Genomic DNA, 27,152 nt, shown 5'->3' on the forward strand with positions numbered 1-27,152 from the left:
AACCTAGTGCTGCCATCTCCAGACAAGAATATTTAAATACTGTTCCTCTCTGAAAAGAAAGAAATTTGAGGAAAAGTAGCATTTCTGATTTTTGGCATTTAGAATTGATTGTTTTAAATTTTATAAATAGTTTTCAATTGAAAAATAGTCTGTTTTTCTATGTTTATTGTAATTCCTTCATCAATCTTAGTTTTCTAAGCTGCGTAATTCTTAGTGAGAATGCTTTGTGGTTTTAAATACGGATCCTGTTAGTTGTGACAACTTCTCTCTGCAGTTTATGTATGTTTTACAGGTTTTTCATCTGTTGACTTTTGACTTGAGTTGTAATAGTCCATTTGCAGTAGAAATATGAGACATGAAATCTTGCTCAGAGGTGGCGCGATAATGTGGATTCCTGTTGCATTGGGAGGTGAAAAAAAAGAATTTGATAAAATTTTCCATTTGAATTCATTATCTGTTCTATAAACAGGGGTATGATGAAGTATATATTTGTAAGAGCGTATATGATTGTGCAAAGATAAACAACGCTACTGTGGCTGTTACATACCTAGAAGATATTGGTGGTTCGTGATATTGTTCTTTTTCCACTTTTCTTTGAGCTCTAAGTTGTATAGTAACTCAGTAATACGAACTAGTTGTTTGATAATTAGTATGACAAAGATGGAGAGTTTTTAAAACAGATTTCTCATCTGTTTATTTCCTTTACAACATTCTCTTAGAACTTAGCAAAATAATGGGAAGTGATTATAATCTACAGGAAGTTTATTTAAATTGTGTATTATTTTTTTTAAGTGATACCTTTGTGCTGGCAACTCAGAGCAGGTCCTTGCAAACTTGCAACACAAGTGATTATCACTTAAACTGTGTCTTTGGGTAAAACCTGCATTTCTAAGTCAGCTGGTAGTAGCCCTGTTGTTACAAGTGACTTTAGCATTATTGTGCCACAATCCTAGGTTGTGCAGCACAGAAGGAAAGTAAGTTTGTTTCCATTTTTCACCATACAGTTAGAAAAGGCTACTGTACCTTTCAATGTTAAAGTGTTACATGTTTTACAAAGGGAACTCAAGAAAATCACAGTTGAAAAGTGAAATTAAAACATTGTAATGTGTCTTTCTTATGGGCATTTTTTCAGAGAATTAGTAAATGAATTTGCCACAGACTTCCTGAACAGCAACTCTTCACACTTGGCTGGTAGTAATGATAGAAAGAATTGGATTTGTGCTGTTAGACATTTCATTATTACCTTTCTATTTAATAACTTAATCCTCTTAGTTTAGCGTAAGTGACCATTTTTGCTTTTTATTCAACCTGTTTTTGTATAGTCGTTTATTCTGAAAAGACCCAAGATTCTTAATCTTAAGTTTTCTATTTACTATTAGTAATCACTCTTCCCAAGATATGAATCTCAGACCAGTCCCATCAAAGCTGTAGTAAAATTAGAGAATTTGTATCACATTGAAGGGAAGATGACCTATAAAATTAATACTGAATTGATGTATGGGTGTGTTACACATTTAATGATACAAGGTACAGTTATCTTTTACTTGGTTACCGCACGTACTTATTTATTAGATTTTACTTGCTCTCTAGGGAGTAGAGAAATTACAACATATATCACTCAAACTGTCATCTTTGATTGTTTACAAAATATCTTCTAATAATTAGGATATTTTTTATTGAATTATTTATTGCTGAGATCAATAAATTATCAAATGTTATGGTAGAGGATAAAGGCAAATTCTTGTCTGTTACAGAAGTGTACTCTGCAATTAAAGTAACTCGTAACTTTCCAGTCTATGTAGCATTCTGTTTGAACAATTACTGCTTCCCTTCTATTTATCTAAATGTAGGTAATAATTCAAATAGTACCTGTTGAAATATGTATATTTTAAAAAAAGTGAGGACCTTTATATCAACTTTCATGACTGCAGCATAGAGAGTATATTCATACCACATACATTTTTTGTAAGTCATTACTGATTTTCATGAATCATATTGATTTTATATCCCTATATAAACTGTTTTTCAGAAGTATTTTTTCATCAGAATAAATTTTATTTGTTGACTTGTTGACAAAATGTGCAAGCAGTTAAACATTATGTAAATGGTATACAGTAGTTAAATTGTGAAGCTGAGGAATTCAGAGATTAACAGCTAGCAGTTAAATTTCATACACTTTAAGTTCCATGTACTTAAATTACAAATACTTCTTAACACTGTTTAGGGGGAGAGAGAAAGGATAGCTTCAACAAAATGTATATCAGCCTTTCCATACAGCTATGGTATAAAAGTGTCCGATCCTGTATTTTGGCAGCTCTGTAATCATACTAATCATAATCCATACCTCAGCCATTTAAACGAAACTTGCTGTTTTGATGTACTGATGATGTAAAATGAAAATTTTTTTATGCAGATTAGACTTTCCAAAAAGATGGTTCATCTACCTGAAATGGAGGAACTGAGAGTGTTTTGGAGGTCAGGTATACAGGTGTAGATAAAGAGTGAGTCTATTGACAATATTTGTAGCTAGATAGAGGATAGACAGAATTCTTTCTAGCAAAGTATTTTATCAGCATAGCACAGTTGTATCATATGCATAGGTTATAAGATTCATCCTGCCATGCTGAATAGGATATATTTACTCTTTTAGCACCTGTACTGGTTGATAAGATGTTCCAGTTGGAAGTTCATTGGACTGGTGGTACAAAATCGGGAGCATTATTGTGTATTGCTTCCTGTCTGTGTGAGAGAGATATTATTAGTAGTGATTTTAAAAAGGAACAGTTACTGTAGAAGAATACTAGTTGATATTGGTTTTGGATAGAACTATCTTTTGTGAAGCCTTGAGATGTGTAAAGAAATCTAAAAAAGATTTTGTCCACACATGAAAATTCTTTTCCTTCTTTTTGAAAGAAATTCTGATAAATGCAAATTTTCAGTATGCAGATTAATACAATATTCTCTACAGTATATAGCTAAAAGATCCCATTTCCTAAGACAAAGAAAAATTACATCTTTAGATCCAGATAAAAATTAAGAACAGTAACGTTTCCATATGTGTATTTAACTACATAAAATTGTATTATGAATTAGAAGAGCTGATTTATCACTGAATCCTGGTATACTGTGAGAAACAAAGCTTAAGTAGTTGACAGTTTGTGTGCTTCCAGGAGAAGAACATTAGACACTGTTTCATTTTAAAGGAGATTCTGTATGCTTTTCTCATAAATAAGAACATATTATTTGATTTTTACAGTATATTTCCTTAGGAAAAGAATGCAAATGAATAAATGAACATTTTAGCAAATCTTGAATGGATCTTTGCCTTTTTGTGACCTACTGCTTTTTCTGACAGCATAAAAATGTTAACGTCTTAAATAGTAATCTAATGATTCAAACAACATACACTAGTAAAGTCTATTCTTTTAAGTATTGTTGAAATAAAAAGTCAGATTTATTCTGAGTTATGAGCATTCTTAAATTGGGAATCAAAAATGATGAATGAATGATTGGTATACATTTGAGAAATAAGAATGTTTTTAGTATTTGTGAAAAGTGATTCTTTTTTTTTTTTTTTTAACTAAAAAAACTGAGTTGCAGGAGCAGTAGTTCCAGTAATTCATGTGCATTTTCTTTGTGTTAGGTTAATATAGTTCTTTCAGTTATTTTGCTTTGATAGAACAGAGAGTTTAGTAATCGAGTGTAACCAAAGAGGACAAAATATAAAAGTACTTGAAAAGTATGTGTATATAAAAACATGTTCAAACTTGAGCTCTCCAACAAAAAAAACCCTTCTAACTTGTAAAAAATGTTTATGATGTAGACAACATTATTTTTTCCTTAATTTCTCATTTTAAAGAATGAAAATTTAAAAAGTAATGACTTACAGTTTTTCTTAGACATATTCAAATGAAGTTTATTTTGTTTCTGTAATTCCAGTAATAATATTTTAATATTTATCTTCGAATAGATGTACTTTATGCATGCCTGTGTGGTATATGTAGTTGTATGCATGCCAGTTAAAAATGTGTGTGGTGTATGCAGATTCCACGCTCAATGTTGTAACCATTGGTGCTTATAGTGCATGTGAGTGTGTCTGGATCTTTCTGTAGCAGAGCTGAGTGCCCAGATTTCATCACCACAGATCTTGCACAGTGAGTGTGAACTTGTTGGAGCTGCATGGCTCCCATTTACTCTTGAGAACAGTCCCTTCTAACCCATGTCTTAAAGTCAGCTCTTGGCTACTGGGAATTGAAAGTTGGTGGCTAATCATGTCAGGGGCAGTAGTGCTTGGGCACTACTATTCTACAGCTACCAATGGCTTGAGTAGCATAGAACATGGGAAAAAGGAAACATGTGAGTGTTACTTGGATCTGAGATTAAAATTACAGTGTTATTTTTTCTTAGATAATTAACCCCAAGTGATGCTAAATACTTTTTGCTTTTTTAATCAACAAAAACATTGACAACATTAGTATGCTTTCAATTTGCTTGCTGTCTTAAATCGTATAGTGCAAACTCATATGTTATTTTTAACTTTGTCAAGGTGTAATACTGTCACAGAAAAAAGAATGACAGAAGTAAACTGAGGCGTGGAATATTTTCGTATGAAATAGTTCTGTGTAGTTCATCCATCACAGTTTGCCCTGTGCTATTTATTTGCTTTCATGGCTGCTAAAGGTGGTTACGGCTTATCTTGCTACAGCTGGTTACAGTGCAAGTGCACTCAACAAGTAGTCCTGTTTCTGTAGTTACTACAGGAACTTAACTCCTTGAAGCTAAAACAGTGTTATGTATATGGCTGATTGAGATAATTGGACTAGATTGTCTTCCCTACTCCCAGCCTGGTTCAAAACTAGGTATGTGCTCTACATGCAAACATCCAGGATGATGCAGTGGTAGTGCCTTTATCCATGAAGTGCCTTGGCCTTGAGCTGCTTGGTTCCCACATGCCTCTCTTACTCTGTCCATAAAGATGGGCCAAGTGGCTTTCTCCAGCTTTTTTAAAGTTCAGATATTTATGCATATTTACCAGTACTGTGGTGTTACTAACATAATGACAAAGCTGTTTAGCTTTATCCGTCCATAACAACTTAAAAATTTCCCTCACCAGCCAGGTGTTATTCGTCTCCCAACATGCGGTACCTATTTGAACCAAATTATGGATATTTTAAAAGTAGGAAAACCACAGTCTTGTTTTTTCCCCACACAATACTTTTACCAAGTAGAATGTGAACATTTCAAAATTTATTTCAGTCTGGAAAAAAAATATTTTTGTAATAGTGAAATATATATATATATATATGTATATAGTACTGAAGAAAGCTTCAACAAAAATTAATGGCCTTTGAATTATTCTTGCACAGTGAAAACATAAAATGAGAAATGTTAAATTGCATAGATTAATTTCTCAGTATTTCCATAGAACTGCTTTAAGCAACAGTTGTGCTCACAGGTAAATTGTCCACATCCATCTTGAGCGATTTTATTTACCAATTAAGAATATGTGTCTCTGGGCACTGCTTCCCAGCATGTTAAAGTATTATCTCTAGCAAACCAATGTTTCAGAGATTATTTAGGTTATGGGATATGGCTACTGTGTCTTGTTGTGGGTTTTGTTGTTGTTGTTTTGGTTTTTTTTTTGAGTCAAGGTCTGAACTTTATTTCTAGCCCATATATTTCATTTTAGCTCATGCATGTAATTATCAAACAACTGAGCAATTTTTTACTGCCATTAAATTAAATAGCAATGGTAATCTTATTTTGTAATAGTTGCATGTTGCCCAAGGATCCGTATGTAAGGTTTATCTTTATGCAGCTACAGCTCTGAGCTAGGCAGTAATGTTCTGAAGAGTTGGAATGTACTAATATTAAAAAAAAAACCAACAAATTCTGGGATCAGTAAAATTGAAGTCAGTGTAAATAATGGCACCTTTTTTTTTTTCTTTGCTTATCTTTTATTTTTTTTTAGATCAATTTCATGTTACTCATTGTCTCCAATAATATGAAGTTCATAGCACCCAGAGAAGTATGCCTGGGTCTGAACAGTGCTGCAGTGCTTCTAGTTGTCTGGATTTATTTCAGTCTTGTGTAGTTGTTGCTGCAGTCTATGTGTTGCTGCTTCAGTGATAATGGTCATTAAATGTGGATTGTCCCATTGGAGACAGCTAGCCTCCTTTTCTGTATTTCAGAGAAAAGGTAATTAAAATGCTCTATTTTATTTTCAGACAATGCTAATGAGGAAGAGTTGGAAAAGATCGAGTAAGGTAACTTTTAGCATGTGGTCTTCCGGCATTTCCTGTAGAAGAACTTTTATGTTTTACCAAACCTGACTCTGAGACTGAAATCTTGTGGCACAAGATTTATTATCTTTCCAGTTGTGTTTTAATGAAACTGTTCATATTTTGTCAAATCCAAATCATGAAACACCTGAGCTTTTAATGTAATCATTACACCATTCAAGTTTGTTGTAGCATTTCAGCCTATCTTGATGTTATCTAATAATGTCAGGTAATAAATGGTAAAGGTGTCCTAACTCTTTTTTGACAGTTTTAGTATCTCATTGTATAATCGATTTCTGTGACACTCGCTGATGTTAAAAAGGAATTCGTGCTAAAGGGTAACTTTCATTTTCCCATTACTTATTACTGCTACTGTCTAGAATTCTTTTGTGAAAGATTTCAGAGTGATGATTCTCAGAGGTAGACTTTCCTGATCACAGGATTCAAGGGAGTAGCAAGGTTTTCCAAGAGCAGAGGAGTCAGTCTCCATTTTATACAGCTCTTTATACACTTTTCTACTCCTAGGAGTAATTTTTATGAGTAAAAATAGTCTATGTATGTTCTTTTTCACTGGGGAAAAGACAGAGAGATGCATAACAGTAGACTACAATTAATTCTTACCTTTTGCCTGTATGCGCTTCCAAAAAGATAATGAAAATGTGTATAATTCCGCATCTGTTTTCTGGATGTATAAGTGCTTAGTACTTCTAGATAAAAAAGAAAATGCCCAATTTGAGATCATTCTTCAGGAAATAGTCATCTTACATAAATGAGAGCTGAGAAAAAAAAGTATTAAAATTTTTAGAGTTATTATAAAATTTTCTAAAGCTTTTATTTTATTTCTGAAGTCTTTACAATGACAATTGTAGGAAATTAGTCTGATTTTATAAATTATGACAGAATACATTAATTTCTAAGTTGATGTGTTTGAAATGTAAATTTTCTGTAGCATCCATAGATTGAAGTTAAGAGGTAACAAATGCAGAACTGTATGGCATTATTGTGTTTGTGATCAACGTGATTTTCATGTAGTTCCCTGTAGTCTGAGCAATATCTCAAAAAGAATGATAATTAGTCTCATGTGTGAGGTAATATTGCAGTATTCGTATCCTTGCACCGAATTACTTTGGCCAAATTCTGAATATCTTCTTCAGTTACTGCTTCTTCTGTGCACTCAAAAGATGAATTTCGGGTCTCATGAAACATGCAGATAAATGCATCTGTATATTTTATCTATTTTCTAGGCAAACTACAGTTTTCAACCAGAGTAGTGTCACTAAAAATTTCTGCTTTTATTTTTTTGTGTCTGGTTGTCTGGTGGTTTTGTTATTGATGTTGACTGTTTTTTTAGAACTTTTCCCTGTCATGTTTGCTTTATGGCAGGCATACCATTGACCAAAATTCATGGGAGCTAGAGGGAATACTCATCTTTCACTGAATCTAGCAAAAATGAAATTCAAATAGTTTTGAAGTCAGAACATTTGCATCCAATGGAAAGTAAAATTTCTTGTCATCAGCAAAAGGAAACTCCTGACTGACTGTTTTAAAAATGATGCAGAAAAAACATCTTTTAGCTGGGAAGTTACAATTTGCACTGTGTTTTTGGTTGGTTATTTTATTTTGTCCATAACTTGATGTTGCTGTAAAGCGAACAACTGGTCAGGGGTTTCTTCTGCTGACTGGTCTGGGAGAGCAACTACCTCCACTTCTACTAGGTGCAAAGCAATTACCACTAATTCTATGCTAAGATTCATTACACCTCAAGTAAAGATGCAGATGGATTATTTAGTGTTCCATGCACTTTCCTGTGGTCCAGGTGTTTGCTCCATAAGCGCAGTACTCCCATGCCTCAGTTCCTGTGTTTTAGAGTTCTATTTGTTAGATACTCTGTGCATTAGAAGACTAAGTATTCGTAGGGTCTGAATAGTCAGAGTCATTCATTTAAAATAAATCGAGGAAGTTTTTTTAATCTTCCACTAGCATCTTCAAAAGATAAAAAATGAAAAGCTTTGACCTCTGCAATTGTGCTTTCCTCTCTGTATGTGAAGTCTGACCTTTTTTGGCCTTCTTGGCACTCAGTGTCCACCATACAGTTTTCCCTTAGGGCAGGTTTTCCTTTTCGTGTTAATTCTTCTGGTAAAGATACAGACTTGTCTCTCTGTTTATTGCTGGACCTCCTGAGTTTGTGTGGTTTCTCCTCAGAAATTTATTTTAGTGAAGTTCCCTGCCACTTAGCTTTACGTGCTTCTTCAAAGGTTTCTCCCACCCATGAAGTACTCAACTTTGTTTTCTTTCTCCCTTTTATTTCACTTCTGTCAATAAAGCTTTTTCTGGTTGCACTTGTTCTTTGGGTTAAGGAAAACAAATCTCCTTCTCTCTTGCTTTCTAAACTTTCTGAGTGCCAGAAGTATTTGGTAAAACACTGTTGTTGTGATCTAGGTGTAACAGGAGCACTGAAAAGACCAAACTTGCCAGAGACATAATTCGTTACTAATAGTCAATACAGTCTCTGGCAGTGACATGAACAGTGCTAATTGCTGGAGATATTTCCATTACAGAATCCTTGAAGCGGAATTTATCTGTGTGACAAGAATAAAAAGACGACTATTTTCAGTGTGAGCCAGCACAGACGAATTGTGAAGAGCTGTTTTCTCCCTTGTGCTCTGGTTATTAAGTGCAAGGAAAAAATAAGGTCTAACTTGTATACTAATTCTCCACAGCAGAGATGCACATGCTACTCCCTTTCTCCTCATCATTGTATACTGTGCAGTGCCATCAAAGTTAACAACTAAAAAAATTTCTATTTTCTTTACTGTTAATGAAACCTAAAGCTAATGACTGGGAAGAGACTCTTTAAATGCACTGTTTTCTCATGTGAAAAATGATGTTATTTTTTATTAAGAAACTAATTCTTCCAACTCTCAGTCTTCTCTTAGCTTCTAATGATAAAATGTCAGTACTTTTGTGTTTACTACTACTTTTTCTTTTAAGATAAAATCCTACTGTTTCATGCGATGTGGTGTTTAACATGGAAATCAAAAGCATAAACTTGGAGGCATTCAAGAAAAAAGTGGGGGATTTTCTTGCAAATTGTCAAGTATTTTGTGGATGTTGCCTTCTGCTAGTATGTGTTCACTTTGCATGACATTCTCCCCCTCAAATTAATGTTACAGTTTTTGTATAAACACAGCTTATATATTTTTTAATGCTGTCACGTAATATAACTTGCATTTGACAAGTAATTGTTTCCATTAACTTAAGCAGAAACCTTTATTTGTGGCACTCTTTCAAATAGTATTTCAGTTTATTTTGAGCAAGCAGAATTTTCTATGAAGAATATGAAGTTACTGGTAAATATTTTATGAAAATGCCCTCTACTCTGTTGCTGTACAATTCGCTGTAAGAGGAGATTAATTCAGAAAAGAGCAGGGCGATATTGTAGGATGTATTTACTACTACCTAAAAAAAAAAAAAAAGCATATCGAATTTGCATTATAAATTATATCCCCACTGTGGTCAGTGTGAGGGGTGGAGGCAACAAAATAATGAAAGAAGAAACTGAAGAAGGCAACAGAGTTGTCTCTGGAATGTAAGGGCAGCAGCTGGGCAGGTCTTGGTGAACAGACCAAACCTCACTTTTTCATGCCTTGGATAATTAAAAGTCTACTGTCATGTACAGTGGGTGTGAAAAAGACAGAAAATTGGAGTAACAGCCTGAAAAGTTGTCTTCCTCACCTATTGTGGGAACAATGACAGCAAAACTCTGCTGACAGGTGTTTGTTTAATCTGTCCTTAAAAATTGGCAGTGATGGATATTCTAACACCTCCCAAGAGAGTCAGTTCCAGTCCTTATCTATCATTTCCGGTAGAATGCTGCTTTTTCCCTGGCGTCTGACAGTATCCCCTGTGCTGCAAATTAAACTCACCTCCTCCCTTGACACAGATGGATATGTTCTATTGCAGTGATTTGGGCACAATTTACATACACATTTTAGAATAAGTCTCAAAAAAAATGCCCCCAAAAAACCATATATATTTAATTTGGAAGAAGATTTGATACTAATGATTAGGGATGTTAAGAGGTAGCAAGGAAGCAAACCAGTGGTTTCTACAATTAAGTTTTACTGTAAATAGAAAATAGGTCAGAATGGATAGTGATAAGCAAAATTAGCAAGTTTGTTGTAGGTTGACCAGCACCAAACCTTGACGCTGTGCACTGCTCAGCTACAGCCATAACACTGCTGGATCATCAGAACTGCTTTAGCAACAAACAGAAAACACAGCACCATGTAGGTGCTGTGAGGAAGCTGAACTCCATCCCAGCCAGACCCCCTGCAAAGTCATGAAGTTTTTGGGTCAGATTGTTACACTAACAACCACTGTGGGATGTTCTCTCACTGACAGTTGTAGAGCATGTAGGAACACGTCTGCAGAAGGCTAACGGACAGGAGCTCTGCTAGCAGTTACAGGTCAGGTTCTTCAAAAAAATTGCTCTGTGGTGAGCTCTTTCAGCATGACTTTGATTAACTAGAATAAAAGCTCCATTCTTCCTAGAAATTGAGATGAATTAGTCTGGTTTGCAACAGGTTGTGTATAAGTTAAGAGTAAAAATATTTTTTTCATCACAAAGTCATAACTAAGAGGCTGCTTTTTGTTAATTACAGTTGGTGTAAAGAGTGTTTTTACTGCCTGAAGCAAATGAATTAAAGTAGTTTACATTTTGCATTTAGATTACTGTTTTTGTTTTATCACTACAAGATTCCTTTTACATGTATTTTTAAAAGGAAAATTACAACTCACAAGCATTTAAAACAAAAAATGGACTGCAAAATGTAATACGCTTTCAGCTCCTAATTGATGATTGTTTTTTGATTTTATTTCAGGTGTTTCCCCAAAAACCTGTATATTCAGTTGCGCTAACCAAAATGACCAAAGTGGTGGCCTTGTTGACTAGTGCTTTCATTCCTAACTCAAGATATTTGTTTTATGTGACCACTGATTTGCCTTCTAACATGAAAAACTCTGTGAAGCCCTGTTGCTATTTTAAAGTGGAAATAAATGCATTTCCACTGGAATGAGAGATGCCTCGTGAGAAGAGAACAAGACTGGAAATAGCAAATTGTAATTTAAGGATAACAAAGACAATCAGTAACATAGAGTTGCATGACATTCCTTAATTGAAGGATTTTGCAGTTAGTTAGAATCTTCGAACTGAAGTCATGTAGCATTTTGGAATAGAAGGTGGAATTATTTTGTTGTTGGTGTTTTTTTTTTTTTTAAGAGAAATCTTTCAAAATTAAGAAAACACTAGCTTTTGTAAGTCATGGGGTCCTAGATGTCGGTTTATCAGCTGTAAATAATGTGTGAAGGAAAACTACTAAATAATGGAATAGAAGTAAAAAAACGTCAGAATAGATACACCTGCCTGTTAGACATCTGGTTATAAAAATTATGCAAATATTTGGTGAGGCTTATATTTGCATTACTGGTATGTAACATAGCAGCTATTATAGTTATCAATCAAAACAGCAGAGTAGAATTTCACTGAGTGGGGTTTCTGAGTTCAGGCTCTGACTTTCAAAAGCACAGGGAGTTTCCGTCAAGTCTTATAACCACTGCCATTCTTTGTGTCACATTCAGTTCAGCATTAGGATGGTGGAAAATAGCATGATCATCAGGAGACCAGCTTTTCACATACTGCAACCACAGTTTCCAAGAGGAATTGCTGGGAGGATGACAAGGGTGAAGGTTAGAATTAAACTGACGCAGATTCTCTGACAATTCCTGCCAGCATACCTTTATCTTCTTTAAATATTCTGGTCTTTTCCCAGAAAATATAAGGCTTACTGGCTGCTTTTACTCTGCTTAATAGAGTCACAGTCTTCATCATATTACACATGAACTGGTTCCAGCAAGTTCAGTTTGGCTTTCCTTGCAGTTAAGTAGAATGCAAGGTTGTTGTGCTCTGCACAACACAAAAATTAAGGAAACGTTGCAGAAGTATTAGCTCTTACTTCAAATATTGCTGTGTCACCACAGGATTGTTACAATAGTGGCAACGTTAAATTGTTAGAGTAAACATCCTAGACCAGATTTAAATGACAGTCATATTAAAAATACACAAGAGAGATTGCAGTGTAAATTTCTTAGGTTCTGAATGAATTAGATTAGCTTCACTTGGAATGGAAATGTCCTAAGTGTATAAGTGATTTTTAGTAGGAAGTTAAGATGAATGTTCTTTCCTATTAATGGTAACCAACAGAAGTAATCCATTTATAAAACTTCTGCTCACCATGAGCAAAAATTAAAAGGACTTGTCACAATCCAATTGAAGGCCTTCTTAGAAGCTCCGTATCTACCTACTGCTGACTTTTGCAAGGTGTTGTACTTTCTGTAGTTTCTAATGCAGGAAAAGCATTTTGTGTACAGCTTTTTATATTCACCATCTATTGATTTTTTTGTCATGTAGGCAAGGCACACAGAAGTAGCAACTGTGTCTGTTGACATTAAGTCTTTTTTTTTTTAAATGCTTTACCTGAGCTGTGCATGCATCCCGGAAACTGGGAGAGCATTCTGACTTTTTGCTTGAATTTGTGACAGTTCCTGACATTGGTGGCTTTGATTCACTGCCCTGTATTTGTACATTTGCTCTATTAGCAATGGAGAGAAGTATAATTCTTTTCTATGTTCTTCCTTGGTTGTATTTAATTTACAGGTTCCAACCCAAAGCAATTCTTTGGATAGAGATGCTGTTGCAGGACACATAGTTGCAGTATATGTTTTTTTTTTAAGACCTTTTATCTTTAAAATAAGTTTGTGGTAGGCGCACTGTCTAATTCTGCCTGCAACAGCACCTAGATGTGCTCATTACCATTAGCTTACATCATATTATTATTATGGAGCAGATTGTCCTGAGGGAGATCACACGGCATTTGCAGGACAACCGGGGGATCCGGCCCAGCCAGCATGGGTTTGTGAAGGGCGGGTCCTGCTTGACCAACCTGATCTCCTTCTATGATCGAGTGACCCATCTGGTGGATGAGGGAAAGGCTGTTGATGTGGTCTACCTAGACTTCAGGAAAGCCTTTGACACTGTCTCCCACAGTATTCTCCTGGAGAAACTGGCAGCCTGTGGCTTGGACAGGTACACCATTTGCTGGCTAAGGAGCTGGCTAGAGGGCCGGGCCCAGAGAGTGGTGGTTAATGGAGTTAAATCCAGCTGGTGACCGGTCACGAGTGGTGTTCCCCAGGGGTCGGTGCTGGGGCCTGTCCTCTTCAATGTCTTTATTGATGACCTGGATGAGGGCATTGAGAGCACCCTCAGTAAGTTTGCAGACAACACCAAGCTGGCAGGAAGTGTCGATCTGCCTGGGGGTAGAGAGGCCCTCCAGAGAGATCTGGACAGGCTGGATCTCTGGGCTGAAGCCAATGGGATGAGGTTCAACAAGACCAAGTGCCGGGTCCTGCACTTCGGCCACAACAACCCCAGGCAGTGCTACAGGCTTGGGGCAGAGTGGCTAGAAAGTTGTATGGAGGAAACGGACCTAGGGGTATTAGTCAATGCTGGGCTGAGCATGAGCCAGCAGTGTGCCCAGGTGGCCAAGAAGGCCAATGGCATCCTGGCTTGTATCAGAAATAGTGCTGCCAGTAGGAGTAGGGAAGTCATTGTCCCTCTGTACTCAGCCCTAGTGAGGCCCCACCTCGAGTACTGTGTCCAGTTTTGGGCCCCTCACTGTAAAAAAGACATTGAGGCCCTGGAGCGTGTTCGGAGGAGGGCGACAAAGCTGGTGAGGGGTCTGGAGCACAGGCCTACTGAGGAGCGGCTGAGGGAGCTGGGATTGTTCAGTCTGGAGAAGAGGAGGCTCAGGGGAGACCTCATCGCTCTCTATAACTACCTGAAGGGAGGTTGTAGTGAGCTGGGGGTCAGCCTCTTCTCTCTTGTAACTAGTGGCAGGACGAGGGGGAATGGCTTCAAGTTGCGCCAGGGGAGATTTAGGCTGGATGTTAGGAAATACTACTTTTCTGAAAGAGTGGTCAGACGCTGGAACAGGCTGCCCAGGGAGGTGGTTGAGTCACCGTCCCTGGAGATGTTCAAGAAACGTTTAGATATAGCGTTGGGAGACATGGTTTAGTGGGGTTGTTGGTGGTAGGTGGATGGTTGGACTAGGTGATCTTGTAGGTCTTTTCCAACCTAGCTAATTCTATGATTCTATGATTCTATGATTCATTACTCAGCGCACACTGCAGGTAAATGTGTTTTGTCTTAGGGAAGCTCTAGTTCACTCTACCATTTCTGTGATTTCTGTGATATCCTGACTGTTGAACTGCTCCTGAGCAATGGGTTTTGCATTCCAGGACACAGAGGAGGAGTGTGTCCTTGTGGTGTATGTGACAAGATTTACTAAAAGCAATCTGTTCACATGGGCACAAGCACACGTAAGTGAGAGAGGTGGTGCTTTGCAGAGCATCAAGGTTGGTCAGGTCAGGCTTGGAAAGGACAGATCATGAGGTTTCTCCAACTAATTATGGGCCAGAGTTTCAAAGATCAGCTGGGTATCCAAAAATACATGCAGAGTTTTCAGAAGTACTCACTAAGTCTTCTCTTCTTTTGAAGAAAGTAATAATAAATTTGTGTTGATAAATGCATTCTTCCAGAATGTGTTCTCGAAGTCTTGGCCCACAAGAATGCGGTCCATAGATTAAATTATGGACCATGCTGAGTGGGCAAGAGCCTCAGTCCAAGGTGAAGCTTTCCTTTATGTTGGTGAGACAGTTACATGGTGTCCCAAGAAGAGCTTGGGAATGCACAACAGAGGATCTGTAGCTTGGAACAACACCTGCATTTTTGCTAAGCCTAGTTGATCTGCTGTGCAATACCCAGTAATATGAGCCCACAGGCAGAATGTTAAGCCGTGTTGTAATACCATCTTTCAGCTCTGATATTGTATTTGACATACTGTTCCGTTTTGGTGTCAGCAGATTTTCTGCTGTTTGCATGCCCTTCTGACTATCCCAGATATGGAAAAAAATAGGTGGAACACAAATAAAAACAAATTTTGTCATGTCAAAAAATGTTATTTTTGCATAATGGTTATAAAACAAGTACTTACAAGTATTAAATGAGTGTATGAATTTAAAAATATGTGACTTTATCTCTTGCAGGCAGCTTTAAGTATCTTTTAACATGAAAGACTCCCTTTCAAAAGTCTTAATTTTGATTTTCCTTGGGGAGAAAGGGGGGAAAGCTTTGCAGTATGCAGTTATAACGTTTTTTTAATCTCATGCTAATGATGGTCATCTGTGGCCTGGGATCTTGATTTTGCTTCTTTCAGAACTGTGACATTATGTGGACAGTATTGCCAGTTACAGATAGAACTATTATGAAATGCAGCTGTATACCTATTCCCAGAGAAATTAAAAACTACACAATTTCTTCATGTTTTTATTGGTTTGTGATGAAAAGTGAAGCCAGGATGCAGTGTTCATTACCTACTTTGAGGGAAATAAGATAGCTAAGAACAAGTCTTAAGAAATATTATTTCATAGGAAGAAGCTGGAAAGATCCATATTGATATCTTTCTTTTACATAAATATCATGGTTTTACTTCTGGCTTCACAGCTTGCTGTGGCCTGGATTACAGAAGGTTTCTCAGATACCTAAGGGAGTATCTGGAAATGATGCACCCGTCTCACCCTATGAAATGAACTTGGTAAGGAAAGAACTCTACAGTATGAAACCAGTCTTATTTTCAGTTTTTACTGATTGTTAGCTTTTGGCAAATTTGACTTAGAATCTAAATATTCTTATTTAGTTTTTTAAATTCCTGTCTAGAAATCAGAGATTATATCTGTATCTGTGGTATCTGAGGGTAAGGATGACTTTGCCAGGAATAGAGGAGTGGTTAAGCTGTCTGTTCAGATATTGTTCCATCTCCCACAGAAGTAAAAAAAATTTTAAAAAAGTACCAAAGAAGTTATTCTTGTTGTGAAAGGCCACACAACCTGCACCTTTCATGTCCAGGAAATCTCGATAGCTTTAGCTCCAGCTAGCTGTAGCCCTGCTCTTTCAGCACGTTGTCTTTTTGCAGTTCGCTTTTTTAATGTGCCTGTGTGTTACTGATAAAGCCAGGAAGAGAAGAGCAACGCTGTTGTCCAAATTCCCTGCTTCTAAGAAGCAGCAGCAGCAGCAAGCACATATCAGTTTATTTTTAGCATTCAGTTTCCTTTATTCCTGCTGATTTAAATTTGAACTGCAGCCTTGCTATCAGTCAACATGTCACTGGTCTCTGGTGGTCTCCTTGCATGTCATAAGCAGTGTGATCGGACTCTGACCTGAAAGGGTTTTCTGAAGCAAAACATTAATATTTGTCCTCGAGATTTCTGCCTGATTTTTGTGAACTCCCGTCTGACCTTTCTGTCACTTTATGCTCTCTGCTGGATCTTCTAGATCTTGTCTTGTCACCTCATATGAAAATCGCATTAGTTGATTATACTCCTTACTGGTCATAAAAAATCACAGTAATAATCTGTGTTTTCATATGGTGGCAGCTGCTCAAATATAACTAAGTATTTTAAAAGCTGTTGAAAATATGGAATTTAGATCAAATATACTCTCTAGATGATTCAGTGCCTCATTTGTCAGTGAGGTAAAGACCTCAATAATAATAATTGTGGGTATGTTTTACTTTAAAAGAGCTCTACATCTGTAAATGCAATGAATTGCCTATTTTCCATGATAGTATTCTGGAAATAGTTGGATTCACATTCAGCTCGTAAAGAAACTAACATATATTCTTTGCTGAAAAGTGTCAACCAAGCCACTGCTTCTGTGCCAGTATGAAATCTTTTTATAAGCGTATTTATCTCATTTTTTTTGATTCTTCAGCCTGTGTCTCTGTCTTAGTTTCAACTGGTATAGATTTTTTTTTTTTTCAGGGCATCTGGTATGATGCTATGTTTTGGGTCTAGAAGAAAAACAGTGTTGATAACCACTGATGTTTATAGTTGCTGCTAAGCAGTGTTGTACAGAAGCAAGGCCATTCACAGCAAAGGGCCCAAGGAGCTGGGAGGGAACAGAATTAGGAGAGTTCATCTTGCTCTTTTCCACTGCTCAGAGGCTAGCTGGGCATCAGTCAGGGAGTGGTGAGCAATTCCTTATTCATCACTTGTTATATACATTTAAATATATGTCTATTTGTCATAATTATTATCCTTTTCTTGTTCTCTTAGTTTTATCTCAACGTACAAGTCCTTCTTTGTTGTTCGTTTTTTTTTCAGTTCTCTCCCCCATCAAAATGGGAAGCAGGGGAGTGAGCGAATGACTGTGTGGTGCTTTGCTACCTTCCAGGTTAAACCACAACAGTCTCTCATCACCATACATTAGGAGTGGAGTCATTACTACTATTTAGTCTTCCTTTGGCTCCAAACCTTCTAAGAGGTTGCAACAATGAGGAAGAAACTACCAGTTGTTTACAACACAAATGTTTTGAAATGTTGGCTGTGTACTGCCATACAAAGGATATTTTTGCTAAAATACAAGTCATTGAGTTTAATAATTTTACCATGTTTTCACGGTGTAAGTTAATCTCTTCTGAGTTTGCCTCTTGTGCCCTAAGTTTTGTAGGATTTCTGCTTTCTGTTGTCACACAGCTGTTTTATGTAACAGGTTAAGTTAAATGTTACTCCACAGCTGAACTCCTCCTTCTCTGGTTGCCTTTGGAGAAAAAATAACTTCGTGAGAAGTCTCTCCGCAGTCATATTCTTAACTTCAGGAAAGTAGATTCCTAGTAAACGTAGTGAAATACTTTGGCAGAAACCATACTGTTTGAATGAGTAGCTATTAGGAAATATAAATACCTGTCAATATGTTATGTGAAATCTTGCTAAAAGCATGTTATTTCGGTTTACTCCAGCCCCGGCAAAGCCAGCCCTTGCTTTTAACCCTTCTCTCCGGAGTGTGCTGAGGGCAGGTTATAATCCAGTGATTATATTCCAGTCTACTTTTTATTTTCTCTGGATAGTAAAAAAAAAAAAAAAAAAAAAAAAGTGAAACTATTTCCCTAGGCATATGCATAACTGTAACCATCCAGTTCTGTTTACTGTGAAAGACTGAACCCAAATTTGCACTGTAAACCCTTAATAGAGGTAATGGAGATTTACAAATGATGAAGCTAACAGTGCAAGATTATTACATGGTCAGTTCCTGAGTGTGTAAAGCCTTTTCTCAGACTGCTCTGAGTAATAAAGAAAATATAGTCTTGATGTATTTACAAATGAGTATCTACGTGAACATGAGACTCTTTGGTTCCTAGAGGGAATTATTTCTGTTTAAAATATTGTATGGCTATCTAGTGTTCTGACTTTAGATAAGGTAATTTGGAATGAATGCAATTGCAGAATGAAAGGTGTCCTCCCATGCACCCCAACACGCACTTGACATACCTGAAGAGGGCAAAGGTGATTTGTCTGTTCCTCCCACTCAACCTTCTCCCACAGTGGAGTTTGTCAATGAATGCTGTAGTGCATGTCCATGTGAACTTTTTTTTGACATAAAAGTTAGTGGCTGAGAGCTCATGGTCCACAAGTGCACATGGTTCCAGTCAGAGGTTCAGCAAGTCTTGTCATGAAAGTCTTGAACTACTGTGTTGATAATTGATTCTGTTTTCCATACTGTTTCCGGGACTACCACATCATTTTAGAGACTGCAGATAGCTTTCAGGTACAGGATTTTATTGTTTCATTTTTCCTTGATCCATGTTTCTCATGGTAAGTTTATATTATTTTAATGTTTCATTTTCTCAGTGTTCTTTATGTGTGTTTTAGTGTTTGTTCAAGTTCAATCAATCACATGGAACTACTATAAAAGACTCTGTAATGTCTACTTGTTGTTCGTTCTGTTGGCAGGGGGAGAAGTGAAGCACGGAAAACCAAAATTGCCTTTTCAAAAATTCCCTTAAGGAGCATTAGTACACGTTATTCTGCAAAAGCAGCATATGCCATTATGCGTACATTCATTACCATTTACTCTCAAAGTAATTCTTCATAATGTGGTTTACTTGTGTACTGACAAATAACTTAAAAATGGCTTAAGATGGTTGTTTTACATTCATGATAATATGAAGACTAACATTAAAATGCAGAGAAAATTTCTGGATTCGTCTTAACTAAATTTATGCTTTTATTTCCCTGAAGTTTCAGACCCAGAGCTTACGTCTCTCAGACCTGCACAGAAAATCTCAGCTATGGAGAGGAATAGTCAGCGTTACCTTGATTGAAGGCCGAGAGCTTAAGGCAATGGATGCAAATGGGCTAAGTGATCCTTACGTGAAATTCCGGCTGGGGCATCAGAAGTACAAAAGCAAGGTAATTTTAACTGTGACCTAAACTGCACATAGATCATGTTTGAAATTTTCTTTGTCTCTCCCTGGATGTGCTTTTTTCCCTGATTATTTAGATAGTGCTGGGGATTCGTTCTTACGTTATTATAAGTGATGTATTGTTATATAACTGTCAGAGTACCTCGATATTTTTTCAGATGTTTTGTTTAATTATAAACAAAAATAATACTGGACAACAAAAAGGATTGCTAAAACTGTAAATGAATAAGGAAGCACACTGTATGTTCCATACAGACTATTGGGCTTTTATTTCCTGCTATTGGCCATTCATTGCAGGGTACAATTGTAGAATGATTCTGGAAAGTAGATACCACCTTTGTGCTTTTCTGGCGTGATGCAAGTAGCCTTGGATCCTTTGCACAGTCTTCTGCTCAGAATGTCATATTTATATCTTCATTTTCTTGATTGTGTCCTTGCAGAAAGTTTCATTAAATTTTATATATGTATGTGTTTAACTAACAGGGAGGGTGGATAAGGGAGGAAATGATTGAAGAGAGCTCCTTGGCTTTCCTGCTTTTATTTTTTATTCTCCTATTTCCTACTGGAACCACTGATGATGCATTTTCCTCTTTCTATGCCCGTGATAGCCTTGAGGTTTTCAGAGCCAGAAGAGAGCCAAAGTGAGAAGGTGGCCACAAGTGCCTAGGTGTCAGTTTTGCAGATCTCTGAGCCAACCATAGGAACTTACAATCTGAAGTTAGGCTTATGGAGAAATAGTAGATTCCCACAAGCTGGGGGAAGTAGATTCCCATAAACTGTTGAGTTCTTCTCAAAACTGTAATCTTAGAACCTGTATCCTTAAACTATGGCAAACACAAAAAGATAACCAGCTTTCTCTACAGAAAGAAAGATAGAAAAGAGCCTTGTTTTTTTACATTACCACCAGAAGCTAACTGAGGTTCTTCTGAAATCTCATCCTTTTTCTTCCGTACATCCCGTATCTCTGTCAATACTGGCAGCTTTTTTTTTTTTAAGTTCCTGTCTTCTCTTGAACAGGGAAACTGGTACTCTGAACATTTTGTCTGGAATCATGTAGGGGTTTTAAGTAGGTGTGAAAGACTTTTTATTTATTTATTTTTTTTCTGCTCCTTAACTACTCTGTTTAGTTAAGCTTTTGAAAATGTATGTTGGTATTTCTAAAATTTCAGGGAAGAGAATTCTAGCAGGAGTCCTTGTTCAGGCCATACTCTGTCTCCTGCATTTGAACTGCTTATCAAGGAAATCAGTTCCCTTTCTGTTTCTATATGTGTATTTATTGTTTTCAAAATCACCTGGGATATGAGTGACTGCTTCTCTGTCATTATATGGATTCTGAAAATCAGAAGAAAATATTCTGTTTTCTATCAAGCATTTACATGAGTTCTTTTCAGTAACATTATGAGGCAAACAAAAAAAAAAGACTGAAGAAGTGCTCTTCTTTCTCAGACATCTCAGGCAAAATCAGAATATACACTTACCAGTTTGAAATATGGGAAATATATTTTTCAGAGGTGTAATACTGAATAATCATTGTTTGTAGTCATTTTGGCTAACGGGCACAAAATGAGGAGCATATTTAGAGATTTATAGCAAAGGATATGTCAGAAATCTTAATCTTTCAACAGCACCAAGAGAAAACGAGTGGGCTAACTGACATATCTTCACTCTCAATATCCTGCAGATACTATTTAACATTATCTTGATTTTATTTATTTTATGAAAAACAGTTCACATGTTTTCTTCTGTAAAAAAAGTAAAAGTGATAGGAAGTGTAAATTCATTGCATTACACTTGCTTGCCGATTGTTTTCAAACAGATATTCAATATATGGGAATTTATTTGTTCCTTTGATCAACTTTCAACATCTTTGTTATGTTATAATGAATGGAGTAACTGTTCTTTACCTTTTTTGTGCTGTGAGTTGGACCTGCGTGGGTGTTATGTGATCAGTAAAATATTTTTTTTAGTATTTGACCATTTCATCCACTTTTTTTGTTCTTTGGCTCTATGATAAGTAATTTACAGTGCATAGTGCTGAGATTACACCTCTAAAATGGCATCAGGACCCTTATGGAGCAGGGAGACCCTATCAAATGCCTGAAAAGTCAAATAGCTGGAATTCTGTGCTTTTTTGTTTCCTCTTACCCACTCCAGGGTACACATCTACCTACTTTTTTACCACTGTTGTCGCTCAATTTTGTGATAATGTTATTCAGTTTGAAAAAATGTGTTTTTTTCTTTAATCTTGTTTACCTTCTCATGTACAAAACAAAATTGGGAAATCAAATCTCATGCTTTTAGGACTTGAACATTTAATAGCACCTCTATCTCTTAATCTTTCTTAATGTTTACATTTTTTCAAGACAGTGGTACTCACTGACATAGAAGAGAGTGATTTGTTCATAAGCAAGGTAACAGGCAGCTTCAATTTTTGCTTAGGACAGTTGTGACAACTGCTTTCGCATTTTGGTTATAAAAACCACAAGCTTACTGTACTGCAGAGCATGTTTACAAGTACGTAGACTGAATTCTGCTGAAGTACAAATACATTTTTTGTGAGAAGTACTTGGACTGAAGATGATCCAGAAAATGACTTTTATATGAGCTGCAAGGGAAGAGGAGTAACCTGCAGACTTCTGTGGATTTTTTCTCCAGTTATTTTTTAAAATTAAAGAATATTCTTCCATGAGATGTAAGCCATAGTATCATTTTTATCTGAGTGTTACTGAAACTGGGGAAGGAGGAGATGATCAAATTGTTTCTGTTTAAGTCTTTTCAGTCACCATATACTTGTCATTTCAGGTGCTTTGTTTTCCTTTAGACTGAGACACTTTGTAGCTAACTGTCACTCAAGATAGGGCATGATTATTCTACAGAAAAATGGTTCCATTCCCAGGGTAAGCCCTTTGTTCTGGATGTTTTTGAAGGTGACAGGCTGCAAGATTTTGGAGGTTGTTCGTGTGTCAAGGAAGCATGAGAGAACTGACCAACAGTCTTTTTTAATTACTGTTTTAAAAATTCTCACTCCTTAAGATTATTGTACTGAAAAAAACCTTCTTGGACAGACTCTAAATATCAAATTTAAAATTTAAAAAAACCAATATGCCTACACAATGCAGTATGACTTTCTTTTTGTGCTCTTTTCAGATTATGCCAAAAACTTTGAATCCTCAGTGGAGGGAGCAGTTTGACTTTCATCTCTATGAAGAACGAGGTGGAATTATTGATATTACCGTGTGGGACAAAGATGCTGGCAAAAAGGATGACTTTATTGGCAGGTTTGTTCAATTACAGCCTTCTAGTTCTCTGGGGGCGAGAACAGATGATTAAAATGAGCCTTGGCGATGAAACTGTTTCTTATGACCATTTGTTCTTGCCTTTTTTTTTAAAGGTGGCAGAGGTTTTTTTACGAAGTATAAGTACAGTTTGCTGCATTGATTTTATTCTTTGATGGTGTAAAATAATTTGTATTGACCAGTAGGTGGCAGCTTTTACCAATTGATAGGCATAGGTTTTCCAAAATAAAAATCCCATGATTAGAACTATAATCAAGATGCAGGCGGTTCCATATTGCAAGGTACGGCTTGAAGGATAAATAATTCTCATGACTTGTAATACACACATAACATCAAAATGTTGTTCTTGTTGTTTTAATCTACTTGGTTAATGAAATTAGAGTCTTCTTGGGCTACATGCAGTTCAAGAAAGTCTATGTGATGATGCTTGTTTTTACTGTGTCAGAAGATGATATATGCTAATATTTTCTATCACTGGCATTAGCTGTTAGCTAATATGGGAAAAATCTCTTATAAATGCTGTACAGTCAGTGCTACTTTGAAAGCTCAGATAAGTATTTACATCGTTCTGTAGTCGATATCCTTACTTTCTCAATAAAAAGAATAACTTCTATATTTTGATTGTTAGCACAGTGGTTATAGTTGTTTTCTTTGGGACATTGATACTACCAACTAGTAGGATTGCTTTGTGGGGATGTTAAAATGAGGAATGGAAATCCAGCAGACATAAATCTGTTCATGTTTCTACAAACGGTTTCCTTCTTTTGCTTCTATTTAGGTTAATGGCTTTCTTTAGGTCAGTCAGATAATATTGTGTTTTTATTTCTACCGTAAATAGTTGTAAGTCAGAAAAGATGCAGCCTTTGGCAAGCAAATAGCCTTAATATTGGACAAAAACACTTGTCAAAAGTATACATAGTAGAATTTTATTTTATATCATGAAACCCTATGGATGAGGTGATATGTTTATATTTGAAGTTCATTTTTATTGGAAAGTTGGATTTTTTTTACTTCAGTCAGCAAATATGGTAACAATGGCTATTTTTCTGAAGTATTGTCATCAATTAGACCTATTTCAATATGTGGTAAACCTTGGGAAATCGGTTCTGTTTTCTGCTTAGCTTTAACCTTGTTATCCAAAACAGGGCGAGTTTTGGAGTTCTGATATATGACTTCAGAATACCATCATCAAAGCAATACTAACATTATTATTGTTATTACTGTAACTAAAATCATAAATTTTAAGTATTTTTAAGAGAATGGGATAAAATAGACACATTTTTTGTTCGAGGATACTTGAGATCAAAATAAGAATTCAATAGAGAAATTAGAGAAGGATAAGGAAAATTTGTAACTTAAAGCACATAGTTATGTAGATAGCTCCTCATATTCCTAAAAAATTTGAAGTGTCTTAAGTTTGAATGTGTTTCTTTTTAGTAACTGGAGGCTGTCCAGTAGTAAGCATCAAGTGATTTCTACATTTTGTTAAAGCACATAAAATGTGAATACTATGAGAAATCTTCCCTTGAAGAGGAATGCTTGAAGCCTTTATCTTTTCTTTATTTTTTTTTAATCTTGTTTAGTTATTTGTCGTTTGCCTAGGGATGTACTTTATGTATAGCATAAGTACCAAAAAAGTCCTTTCTCTGACAAAGCTCACCTTCAGTGTTTCTGCAGTATTGAACTGACATTAACAAAATCTGTGGTACTTATACCAAAATCTCTCTGCTCTTGATTTTTTTGACATTTCTGGTGACCAGCATGTTTATAATCCCTCTTCACTTTGTCCTTTCAGACACACTCTCAATTCACCTTCAGGTGGTACCACATCTCTGGATAATGTAACCTGCAAACACATTACTCTCCATGAGGATTTCCATGAAAAATTTTGTCATTTGTCAAGCTCTGTCAATCTGAACACAAAGATAGGTCTTAATACTCACCCTCCCTAATACTCTTTTCCAATCACTGAGCATGAAAATCACTTGACAGTTGACAGTTCTACTTTACAGGGACCTCTCTACCCCAGTTCCTCATTTTGAGGCTGTTTCTGAAGACTAAATACTTTGATGAAGGCTTGTTCTGTGCATAAACTATGATAAATACTTATTAATTTTGTAAAGCATAATTGAGTCCTTGTCCATGAGTAAAGTATAGTGGCTTTTTCAAGGCACATGGAATAAACTAAACATTTTGACTCGGTGTCAAAAAAAAATGGTGAACATGTAGGAATGAAATAAAAGACTTCCTGGTAGTGTCCTAGTGTAAGCTCAATGATGGAGAATAATCTTTTTCATCTTGTTATGATCTCTCTACTTTCTTGAATAATGTTCAAGTAGTAGTTACTGTATTACATAGAAATAATTTTATTAAATGAGAATGAAAACTATTTTGTCTTGAGAAATTCCCATCTGGCCAAACTATGGTTAGGGAGAAGCTGTAGCTGTTGAAAGAGATCCTATGTATTGAAAGAAACAGCAAATCAGAGAGTTGAGAAAACAGTGTGAAAAAGGTTGTTTAGGAGCAGTTCAGGAAAATCATTAGAATTTCCTGTGCAAAATGCATTAGTAAGCTGCTTTGCTAAGGAGTGTCCCAAAAACTAGTTAAGTTTCCAGAATAAATTGATTGTGGGGAGGGAAAACAGATGTGTCCCTGTTCCCTCGGCATCTTGGTGTGGATGAGTTTGTCATGGCAGCACTATCATAGTCCCCCACCCGAGCATGTGCTGGGCTGGCTCATGGGCTACCAGGGTGCTGAACGCTGTTGTGCTCTGGGGCTGGGGTGACAGCATGGGAGCTGCCATGTTTACCAGGCTTCTGCAAGGCAGGGTTCCTGATTGGAGTATTACAGAACAAGCACCATGTACCTTGCAGAAAAGGATGCTGGAAGTCCCCTTGAATTGAGTTACTTGTTCTCTCTTATTCATGTTTATAATTTATGTCACAATTTCTCCTGGCATATATTCTGTATCAGTTGCACCTAAGTTAAATAAAAATAAAAAAAATGGTAAATCAAGAGCACGAACTTCTGTGAGCCATGTATGTATTGTCTTAATCATTGGTCTGGAGCATGGTGGAAAGCCAGGATGAAGTCAGAATGTGACAAAGTGGAGATGGCATGTGTGCTCAGACTGTGAGGGCTGGGGCTTGCTGTCTTTTTGAGAGCGAGAAGAGGAAGGAAAGGTATTAGAGAAGGCTGAAGACATAGAAGTGAGATACTGGCTTTGGGGCTACATGACAGGAGGAGAATGGAAGTGGAAGGTGTGGCTTCTAAGAAAGAGGAAGGTATTAAGAGTGTGAGAGTGACAGCATGCCGTCCTAATTCAGAGAAGGAAAAAGATATATCTGTCACAGAACTAGCATAAAGTTCCATCTTCATCTTGGTACCCAGACAAGTTCAGTGTGGTGATTCTTGAAATGAGATGTTGACTACTTTATTTCTGTTCTTAACTTTGAGCATTATGTGTTTGTCAGATACATTTGAGTTACAATTGCACGTGTTCCCCATGAGAGTATAATGAAAGTACAGCATTGTGAGCTTCCACCTAAGAATACTTCCCAAAAAAGAAATCTCAGAACCATTTCAGTGTTTACTTTAGGATTTCAAAGCCTCTGAAAAGGTCTTGTATAAAAACTTGGAGAAAAATATATTTTTGATGACCTGCTGATTTGTATGATGGAACTTGACCAGAACTGAGTTTCATGCAGCAGGAAGTTAGAGATCAAATTTTGGTGTTCATTGGAAGAATATTTAAACAAACTAAAAAATTAAGGACCAATGACAAAAGGTCTAAAGGTGTTTTGTTTTGGAAAGTATTAGTCCTTGAAGTCATTAAGGCAGCCTTATTACATTCCAGTGAACATGTGAACTTACAGTATTAGCCATTATTTCACCTGATAAGTAGAAATATATACGTATATGTGGATATTGTTCAGTCTGAGTACATTTAATATTCACATGTTTTTTCAGTGAGTAAATCATTTCTGTGTTGAGTCAATGTACTACTGTGATTAAAAACACATACTGCAGTAATTTTATGTAGCTAATTCTAAGATCAAAATGAAGGTGAAATGATATTAATTTTTGTGTAATTATTTAACTTCCTTATCATCTGCATTTTCGAAGGCGATCCTGACTGTCACCTTAATGATAATCAACTAATAAATCCTCATGATTGTTACACCTTTATGCATAGCAGT

At 36.3% G+C, this 27,152-nt stretch overlaps 1 protein-coding gene across 7 annotated transcripts in view; it reads left to right on the forward strand.

Annotated features, from left to right (window-relative positions):
• Positions 1–27,152, forward strand: part of MCTP1 (multiple C2 and transmembrane domain containing 1) — a 228,381-nt gene that overhangs the window by 78,670 nt on the left and 122,559 nt on the right. For 6 of the 7 annotated variants that reach the window (XM_021380048.1, XM_021380050.1, XM_021380054.1 and 3 more), the window contains 3 exons: positions 6,228–6,266; positions 19,473–19,643; positions 22,805–22,935. In XM_021380048.1, coding sequence (XP_021235723.1) covers positions 6,228–6,266; positions 19,473–19,643; positions 22,805–22,935 — 341 coding nt within the window. The remainder of the gene's footprint in view (positions 1–6,227; positions 6,267–19,472; positions 19,644–22,804; positions 22,936–27,152) is intronic. The other variant, XM_021380049.1, reaches the window with a different exon arrangement.

This window comes from Numida meleagris, chromosome Z (genome assembly GCF_002078875.1).
Source record: "Numida meleagris isolate 19003 breed g44 Domestic line chromosome Z, NumMel1.0, whole genome shotgun sequence".
NCBI lineage: Eukaryota > Metazoa > Chordata > Aves > Galliformes > Numididae > Numida > Numida meleagris.